Source organism: Zea mays, chromosome 2 (assembly GCF_902167145.1).
Source record: "Zea mays cultivar B73 chromosome 2, Zm-B73-REFERENCE-NAM-5.0, whole genome shotgun sequence".
Classification (NCBI taxonomy): domain Eukaryota; kingdom Viridiplantae; phylum Streptophyta; class Magnoliopsida; order Poales; family Poaceae; genus Zea; species Zea mays.
The window spans coordinates 169723525-169733676 of NC_050097.1; the positions used below are offsets into that span (position 1 = coordinate 169723525).

General features: G+C 43.1%; 1 protein-coding gene across 1 annotated transcript; it reads right to left on the bottom strand.

The window, feature by feature from the left end:
* Positions 1–4768: 4768 nt before the first annotated feature.
* LOC103647263 (Single-stranded nucleic acid binding R3H protein) lies at positions 4769–8935 on the bottom strand. The gene is made up of 5 exons (XM_008671815.4): positions 8417–8935; positions 7161–7869; positions 6093–6453; positions 5222–5799; positions 4769–5142 (listed from the first exon to the last, which is right to left on the bottom strand). The coding sequence occupies exons 1-4, from the start codon at positions 8685–8687 to the stop codon at positions 5749–5751; spliced, it is 1392 nt and encodes a 463-aa protein (XP_008670037.1). The 5' UTR covers positions 8688–8935; the 3' UTR covers positions 4769–5142; positions 5222–5748.
* Positions 8936–10152: the final 1217 nt, after the last annotated feature.

Here is a 10152-nt window from a genome sequence, read left to right on the forward strand (position 1 = left end):
AAGTCATAATGTAAGGACGAAGGTTCAAGCTTCTTAATTTGTGTTGCGTTGTTTTTTATGTCATGTAGCAATTGAAAACAAGTGGCCAACATTAGGTAAAGCTAGAGTGTGGTTTTTCCATTGGTAGTCAACATCCGTGGGCAAGGCTAACTCTAGAGAATAGTGCAAATGGATGTGCAAAACAATGTTTTTTGACTATAGAAAACACTGTTTATATTGTAAAGTTGAATAGCGAGTGAGATAGGGGATGAGATATGTAGTCTGCTAGAGATATATCCTAAAGGTAGAGTATAGTAGAGCTTGTTCATGTGTGGTTTTCCAGAAAATTATTAGTGAAGTAATTTTGTGGTTGAAAATAATTATGGTACAAAATGGTTTTATGTGTTGAAGTGGATAAAGAAACTAAAAGTATGTGTGTTGAGCTACGATTTGATGTGCCAGCTTAACGAAAATCAAGTGCTTCCAAACAAAGAGCTCTATTGTGGTTCCCCCAAAGTTAAATTATTAGTTTCTATTAATATCTAATATGATTTTGTTTTTTAAGATTGGTGAAACCTTAAAAAATATCCATGAGGTTGTCTTCAACGAAAGACTATATAGTCATTGAAAGAAGTGTATAGAGTTGGGCCACATGTCGACCTGGCCCACTTTTATTGTAATTCGGGTCAAATAGTCTCAGACCAATAAGGCACCAAAACCTTTTCGGGATCTTGTTGTGCAAATCCAAAGAGTATAAACAGTGGTACAGTCTAGCCCTAAAACACGCCATGCCTTTATCGAAACATGTTAGTCCAAGCATAACCCACATATTTGAACCACACAAAGTTCAAATATTAGAACCTTATAAAGTCCATAGCTTATTAAAATTAAATAAATTAAATACTACAGGCTTAATCGAGCCGGATCGGCCCAAGCATGGGCCATGCATGTGGCCGTGCTAGGGCATGGCAGTCCAAAAATTAAAGTCCGACCTGACTCTAACTTTAAGTCGTGCTAGCCTGACCCATAAAACTTCGTGCTGGATCATTCTTTGGGCACTTGATTTCGAGCACGACCATGTTCCTAGTACTAGTAAGGTTATCTATTTTAAATATAAAAAAGATTGGAAAAACATTTCTTTATTTGTATTCAAATATAGAGGACACTTCTTCGTTCGCTTCATATACTCTTTTCTCATCTCACTCTCTCTTCTCTTCTCTATTCATTTTTATACTTTAAAAATAGATTGAATAAAACTAAAATATATATAACATATTTGAGATATGACAAGTATATATAGCAAAATACGTCTATATCCCTAATATAAATCTTTAACGTATATAGGAGAGAAATAAGACGACAAGTTTTTTAGGAGTCTGTGAGGTTAAGGTGGTGTTTGACACAGCTCAGCTTCATAAACTTCAGAGTTGAGCTCTTCTGCCTCAAAGTTGTACAATTTTCGAAATTATTTGACTTGTAGATCAGCTTTAACTTCACTAAGATGATATTTATTTTAGAATAGACTATTGTACCCTTGAATGATATATGAAGTTGTTTTGCTTACATGATGCTATGAAAATTTAATAAAAACATCACAGTGCACCATATATATAATAATATGTATACACCGGAGTAGTTAACAAAATATCTGAATCATGTTTGAAGTCTGAACTCACGGTATTGTATCTACTTCCAATCAATTGCAGAGCTACTGGAATAGTTTGTCATTCAGTTGGCATAATAACATTGACCCTTTTGAAATTTGCTGCTGATAAGTTGTTGCACATCTCAACTTAGTCAGCTGTTTAAACTGCTGCAGCTGACAAAAATAATACAGAAGTAGTAGAAGCCGATACGGATTAAAGCCAAACGAACAGAAGCGCTCCAGTCACTCTCGACTGTGTGCGACCGGGCAAGCCGATGGAGGTAGCAGCCACATCCAGGCCTGTACTGGCGAGGCGACGACGCGCGAGCACTACGTATTCGCCAGGGTCATTCCCTGCTCGGCGACGGCTAAGGATGATGAAGCTTCTATGCACGCAGGAAAAAGGAACATGGCGTGCGTGTTAGGGGAATGGAGGAAAGAAATACGAAGTGTTTTTTATGTAATCGATGATAATGGTGGATAATTACTCCTCAGCTTCACGAGATTATTGAAAAATAGTGTTTGTGAAGTATCATTTTTATGCTTTATAGAAAAGGTGAAGTTAACCCCAACTGCTCAATTTTTTTTGGTGAAGCTGAGTTGTTAAAGCTAAAAGTTTTTGGCTAGAAATTTATGAAGCTGAGTTAATTTTCGTGAAGTGAAGCAGTCTCAAACATCCTCTAACTCCAATAATACCATATTTTTTTAGAAAAAAAAAATCATTCTTTCCCACCCAACCAAAAATGCATTTTTAATTTGTCTACCATTATCTCCATAACAATATATATCCGAATATTCATATCAATAAACAACTTTTTTTTCTTTCCATCCCACCAACCTAGATCCGCTTTCTTTCTCTTTTCTCACTCACACCACACATATAGGTGCTGGAGAGAGAAATCTTCTTTCTCTCCTTACCTCCAAAAAGTATCTCCTTTGGGCGTTGGTGAGGTAAACTTAAGTATAAGTAGGGCTGAGCATTCGGTTTTTTTTTTGAAACTTCGGTTCGGTTTTAAAAAACTTCGGTTTTCTAGACATTAGAAACCGATCGGTTTTCTTGAAAATGAAAAGCCGAGAAGTTCGGTTTCGGTTTTTTACTTCGGTTTTTCGGTAAAAACCGAATACCAAACTTATACTCAATACAACATATACAAAAAGTTTATATGATAGATTACACATAATTTTAAAAAGTCAAAATTATATACGTACAAATATTTAGAGATACATCATACATCACATACAAATAAGTGAATAACAATTTAATTGTTTCACACATTTAGTTCACATAATCGAATAGCCAAATTTTAGAATTGATAAAGTTAGGTAATTCGGTTTTTTGGTATTTCGGTTTGATATACGGTGAAAACCGATTACGATACCAAAAATCGAACTTTTGAGATACAAAAACCGAAACCGAACCGAACTACCGAAAAAACCGAAATTTTGGTTCGGTTTGGTACGGTTCGGTTTTTGGTATCTGGTAAAAATGTGCCCACCCCTAAGTATAAGGGTCCCTTTGGCAGGGCTCTGGCTTCTCCAAAAACGGCTTTGGCTCTGGCTCACGAGATGAAGCCACTTCTTTAGATGAGCCAAAGCCATTCTGAAAAATCATTTGGCAAAACGGCTTATAGGTTGTTTTTCAGAAAGACCCCTGTATAGTTTACTTTTTATAGATACTTTTATATGTATAGCTGAAATATCATTATAGAAGACACAAGCAAACATTATAAACTCAAATTCGAGAATAAATATTCGATTACAAAACAAAGTACATCTATGCTCCCGATGATCTTGAAAGAAATATTGCCTTAGCAATATCATCTCGAAATATATCCATAGTCCTATCATTGGATTGAGTAGTTGATGTATCCGAAGCATTTTGAGAAGGCTAAAATCTTGCGTATCTCTCTGGAATAGTAGGGATATAATCTGGATTCCGATCACACTTACTGAAATCTTTATCTAAAGCATGTTTCTCTCGAATAAAGTTATGAAGACACATTGTAGCTGCAACAATCATCTTTTGCACTTCCATCTTGTAGGTAGGCATTTTCAAAAGTATCCTCCACTTCATTTTCCAAACTCCAAATGCACGCTCCACCAAATTGCGAATACTCGAATGCAAATGGTTAAAATGTTCTTGCTCACCATTAGGAGCTGGCCCCCTCCTCCAATCCGGTATATGGTACCTTTGACCTTTGTATGGTGCCAAATATCCAGGACGATTTGGATATCCCGCATCAACACAATAATATTTTCCTACCGGAGGGTGGGGAAAATTATCGCTATCATTCTTCAATGCATGGAAAAGCACATTGGCGTGACGGTGACCTGGACGGAGGGCTGGTGGCGGACTGCACGACGAGGGCCGGCGAGGAGCTGCTCCGGCGAGCTGGACGGGAGGGGGGACGCGCAGCAGGGGGCCCGCGCTGGTTGCTGGCGGCGCCTTTGTGGGAGAAAGACCGATACTGGTCGATCTCTCCTGTACGTGGCTAGGGATTAAGGGCAGGACCAAAAAAATAATTTGGACTGGTGAGAGGGCTATTGTGCAAAACTGATGTGAGCTGAAGCCGGGTGAGCCACTTTTTTTGGCTCATGCCCTCTAGTTCATTTTGGAAAAGCACTTCACTGGTGAAGCCATTTGAAAAAGAGGTGTTTGGCACAACTTTTGCATGAGCCAGAGCCGAAGCTGAAAAATAAGCCCTACCAAAGGGGCCCTTAGTATCTCGTGAGGTACGGGGTCACCCATTAGTAAGGTATAGGTCCTGTTTGGCACAGCTTATTTTCAGCTTCTTCACAAATTTAAGCAGAAATTCTGTCAAACAGCTAGCTTCTGCAGCAGCTTATCAGTTCAGCTGCTTCTCATAATACACTAAAAGCAGCCAACAAGCAGAAGCTGTTTCCAGCTTATCAGATAAGTTATTTTTTCAACAAGCAGCAGCTGTGCCAAACAGGGTCATAGCCAGATAAGTTGCTTTTTCAACAAGCAGCAGCTGTGCCAAACAGGGCCATAGCCGTATAGATGTCACTGCAGTGCTTATCCTCACCTTGCTCCATTGAAGTTAACCTAAAGGGCACAGTTACAGATTTTAATACATACAGGAGAGATATAAAACCTTACGGTTGAGGTAAAACACATCCATCGCATAAACGCACAAATCCAAGATCATCACTCCATCAGATTGTTCCAACACCAAACACTTCTGTAGTAAATAGGCCTGTGAGGCATACACGATTCGTCATCATCTTTAGCAACTATAGTCGTTGCTTGTCATGCACATGGTACAAGAAATAGGTTTGTTCACTCAAACTAACACTGATTGATTTACAACACAACACTGACTACAAAGAACTTAAAAACACCAGCTCCGTGAACAGCAGCTGCACAGAGATGCCTCTGCTTCTAAACCTGACCAAGAATGGTGCCACGATTGCACTAGGCAAAGCAAGAACCAGCATCGTCATCATGCCACCTCAGCTCAACCCGGCAAGCATCCCATGGGCAACGGGGCTTAAGGCTGCATGAGATTCATCTCCATTACTAAGTGCCAAGAGGACCAAGTTTTAAGCAAAAAGAAAAGTGAGAGTTGCACTAACCCACATCCCTGTCGCCTGTTCACATACTGGACCATCCCAATCTTTCCCCTTGCCAATCACCCGCTCACTGCGCAATCCCATTTTTTTTACCAACACTATCAGTCCTTCAACAACAGAGCCCATTCAACGAGGGCAAGATGTGCTCCTCCAGCATCTCAATCTGTGAGAGGAAGCAAAAGCACCGAGAATGAAGCTGAAAGAGGGGCATGCAGGGCCACCAACCCCCCCCCCCCCCCCCCCCCCCCCCAGCCCACGCATCACCTCTCAGCTTCTTGTGGATCTTCTTGTGGATTAGTGGGGTTGTCCAATAAACCTAGAGCTGCTTCTGTTTAAAGGAGAACAGTGCCCCTCCTGCATCTCAGTATGCAGGGAGCAACTACACCGAGAGTGCATACAGGCTGACAACATCAAACAGATGGCTGACTCTGCCTTACGCCTCTCGGTTTTTTTATGCCTGCTACCATCTGCCAGTAACAAAGGATAATGTGTTTGTTGCACACTGGCAGGTGCAGGCATGCCCGGGCCCCTCACCGGGGCCGGGCAAAGCGTAGACTAGCATCAGGTTGTTGTTGGTGAGTCTGTACCAACAAAAAAATCTGTTAGACAAGAAACAAATTTAACTAGTTCGTTTCAAGAGTTTCAATTCAATCGAACTTAAAAACTCCTAGACTACAACATATAATGCAATAGGGCAAATATTGTGACAGGTAGTTGAATTATTGAATATCATGCAATAGGATTTCTAGGAACATATTATGTCATTATAGTGAAGACCAACCATATACTGTGTATTCATAAGCTTCTATAATAATACTCGATCAGATGTCAACTTAATATGATCAACAAAGGATGAAAAAATGCGCATACAGACCTGTGCAAATGGTCCCATTGATTCCTGTGGATGTGCAAATGGGACTCCAGGGCGAGAAGGTATAGCATATTGCTGTGAAGCATGCATGAAAACAGACGATCTCACAGGTGCACCAGGGCTGTAAGGTCCCATGACACCATCTGGCCCATAGCCAATTGCATTAGATGCTTGAGCCACTGACCATGATGCAGGCATGTGCTGAGCTATTGGACGAGGTTGCTGTTCGACAGCAACAGGTGATCGGTGTGCTGACCCAAGCTGGGGGAATTCGGTGTTGTAGTTAACAGCAGGGGCATAGAGGGGTTGAATTGTGTATGGGCCTCCACTAAATCCAAATCCAGGATCAAATCTTTGCATATACCTGTACAAGTCACTCATGGCCAGTAAATAATTTCTACTGATCAAGTATGTCTACCACATTGAACAAGAACACAAAAAAACATCATTTAATGATTTAACCTGAAGTTCTGAACTAGCTTAACCAACTGCATAGAAAATAAGTACTCCCTCCGTTCCTAAGTCTCCATCGTATAAGCAAATTGGATTTATTCAAAAATCTCCATCGTATTAGGTGGTACTTCCGTCTTTTTAGTTTCTCGAGCATGCATGCATATCAGCAGATGGCTAATACACTCCTTTGCTGGTCCTTCCGTATTTTTAGTTTCTCGAGCATGCATGCATGCATGCAGATTTATTCGAAAGTGCATGGTTAAAAAGACTGCGAGTAAAAGCATATCGGCGCTCCTTTGCCGCTCCTTGGTCACTGTGCAGATGACTAATACGCTGGAGACTTAGGAACGGAGGGAGTACATCACAAGATTTAGTGTTTACTATAAAAAGAAAGAATCCTCTTATTGCCATGCTTCACTAGGATCCCATCATTAGCAATCAAACTGATATTTTTCAGTTGACTTGAAAGTTTTGGACGATAGTCAAATGAAGAACTTCATACAATGCATAAGAAACTACGGAGCAGAAGCATGGTAAAAATAGCCATAAAAGATTTCCTGTCTACGGTGTGCTAAGAGTTTAGCATCAAAGAGATGTGTTACGACAAAAGAAACTGACCTGTCATAGCTTCTGTCATAATCAGGATCCTTGCGCTCTGACTCACGATCTCTGAAAATTGCAACCCTATTGTTCTGCTTGTTTCTATTGACTGCAGGCTCCTTATCAATCTTGCTTCTATTTGACCTGCTGCTAGCTGAAGTGGTAGTCAAGCTCCTCTCAAGAGTAATTTCAGCCCCTTGACCTATTCTATTGCTTGAGTTCAACTCCAAGGAAGTGGACCTGTGAAGAGTACTGGGTAAAGTCACTTCCTCAGCTGATCTCTCATCAGTAGCAGTACTGCTATTGCTGTTGTTAAATATCCGCGCTCGTGCCTTGTTGTATTCCTCTTTTCTTTCTTCGACGCTTTTTTGGAGGTTGTCTCTAGAAGAGTGAGCACTTGAGCTGTTCATGCCATGTAAATTCTTTTGAGGCCTCTGTTTAATAGCTACTTTCGCCACAGAGATGTCTTCTTGTGGCAGGTTAACTGGAATATCTGCAAGGCGGACAGCAGGCAGTCGGCAGTCGAATGTTGTCTTACGGAGGATGATACGTGAACCAGTTCCATCAGGCAAACTGTTGTCTGGTATGGCAATGGACTGCAGGAAGTAATGCTGCGCCAGGCGATGTGCAGCAAGACGCAGATACGAAGTTGGAAGGCCATTGAATTCATACTCTGTACGACTAGGGTCATGAATGAACTTCAAAATTTCTTGCTCCATTCTTAGCACTGCAGAAAGGAATAGACTGGGGTCAAATACAAGGACTAGGCGTATTTTGTCGATTAATATTAAAGCATTAGGCAATGGAACAGTCAAAATGTAAAGTTCCAGTTGGTGATAATTGGGTTAAATAGTAGAACCACGCGACCATCAGATGCACAAGCTGCTTGGAACAAACACTTGCAATTCATAATTTTCGGAACGGGATTTTACTATCTGATGGCTGTACAAAATCTCTTATCCCATGGGACCAGCATGTTTGCACAGGTGAAAAGGACATAAACTGTATGGAAAACACCAGTCACATTTTCCAGATACCTCACTATAGTGGCAAGCCATAAGGGATGAAGTACATAAAGATAGCACACAGTATATAATTAAGACCAAGAATACATGTACCCTATGAATAAAGCAGCTAGCCGCCTGCGCACATCTCAAAACAAGCAAGGAACACTCTGCACGAATTCTAAGCTAACATTTTTGTCGCCCAATCAAGTTAACGCATAACAAACAAATGGAATGGTAAACTAACTGCGGAGGAGGCGTTAATTTTACCAGAAAGCCTCTCCCTTGGCTTCTCGAGGGCCTCTCGTAGGAACTGATCGACCTGGGCTACCACATCCTCGCGCGCATCTGAGGGAGCCGAAGGCGCGCCCTGCGGCTGCAGTGTGGGCGGCGGCTGGGGCGGGTCCTGGTCGTCAGCGAAGTCCGGCGAAGAGGACACGCGTCGCGCGGAGAGGATGAGCCGACTCATGGGCCCGTCTATGTCGGCCGTCTCCCACGAGTCCGGCGCAGCGGCTGCGGCGTCCTCGGCTGCGGGCTCCATGTCTTTACGTGCGCGTGCGATCCGGAGCTAGAGAGCGGAGGGACGGCGGGCGGAGAAGCTGGAGCTAGAAACGAGGGCGGCCATGGGGCCGGGGCGCCGGGATCTGGAGGAGGAAGCGCAGCTAGGGTTTGGTTCTGCGGTGCAGGTGTTGGGAGGAACCCGAACGCGGTGGAGATAGGAATCTAGGCGAAGGCGAGGGAGGATAGGGTGTGCAGTGAAGTTACGATGTTGCCCTTGCGGTATTACCATGTGCGCTGATGAGGCCGATTTTTTAGCTCTTTTTTCGGGGAAAAATCATGTTTGCCCCCTGAACGACTTAATAGTGTTTTTGACTATTTGCTCGATATCATAGACCATATCGTGGAGATAACACATATCGGCATCATAAGCCATGCATCGAACAAAGGGACACGCTAGCGGCTGACATGATCTAGCTCGACGTCACAGATCTTAGAGCCGAGCTAGGCAGCCTTAATAAATCCCCTACTTCCCTGGGCGAGAGCTACTCCCGACCATTCTTCTTCTTCCTCATTTCCTTCGTTTTCCATATCTCCCAACGGACTCCAATCTTCGTTTTCGAGTCTGAAAGCTTCGTTTCGGTCTATACAACTTGAAGAGCAATGTATGGTGTCTCACTGATTTATTTATTATATATATATATATATATTAAGAGCTCTGGGCTTCCAATAACTAGAGGAAGTCCAGGTCGGACGGTGCAATCCGGTCGAGCCGGACCACATCCAGACGTCTATAAAACAGGATCGGGAGTGGTAGGGTTCAGTTTTTTACGCTCCACCCTGATTCATTAGCGACGCCGCGTGCGACGACGACGGTTGCCCTAGAGCGTGCGCGGCGGTGGACCCCCAGCCGGTGGCCGCAACTCCATGACCTCGACGCGCGGTGGCGGAGGTTCCTCGATCTGGAGTAGTGGCGGCGGTTCCCAGGTCGGTGGCGGCGGCTCCCCGATCCAGAGGGCGAGCGACAGCGGTGCCCTTGTGCGGGCAAACGGCGGCGTCCCCGAGGCCTCGAGGAGGCGGCACTTCCAAAGCCGGCGAGCAAGCGACGCCCGTCAACGTGCGAGTAGCGACGACGACTCATGAGACGCGATGTTCGAGCGAGCGGCGTCACGGAAGGCATGAGATGCGCGCAGCGATGATCGTGCGTGACATCTTCCGATCCGGCGCAGTTTCTTTTCGATTATTGTGTTTTATGCCTATCACATGTATTATTTATGCTAAAAATTGTACGATTTTATGCTTGAACACGGAGTTCGTATATCAGTTTACTGCATGCACATTGGAAAGACAATTCCTTAATTTATGTTGTTCGTAATTTGCGCGCATGCAATGGAAACTCCCACGATTTTTGCCATAATTTTTGGATTTGTATAAAAATAGAAACCGCATGCATGCGGCTGCCATGTTTTTCGGATCTGATATAAAAATAGGATCGTAATAACAACCTA

Bases quoted from the DNA above. Each gene is read 5' to 3' on its own strand.
- LOC103647263 (XM_008671815.4), bottom strand. From the start codon at position 8,687: ATGGAGCCCGCAGCCGAGGACGCCGCAGCCGCTGCGCCGGACTCGTGG. The intron at 7,870-8,416 runs GTAAAATTAACG...TCCTTTCTGCAG, and splicing joins GCCAAGGGAGAGGCTTTCTG to TGCTAAGAATGGAGCAAGAA. The intron at 5,800-6,092 runs GTCTGTATGCGC...TTGTTGGTACAG, and splicing joins CAATGGGACCATTTGCACAG to ACTCACCAACAACAACCTGA.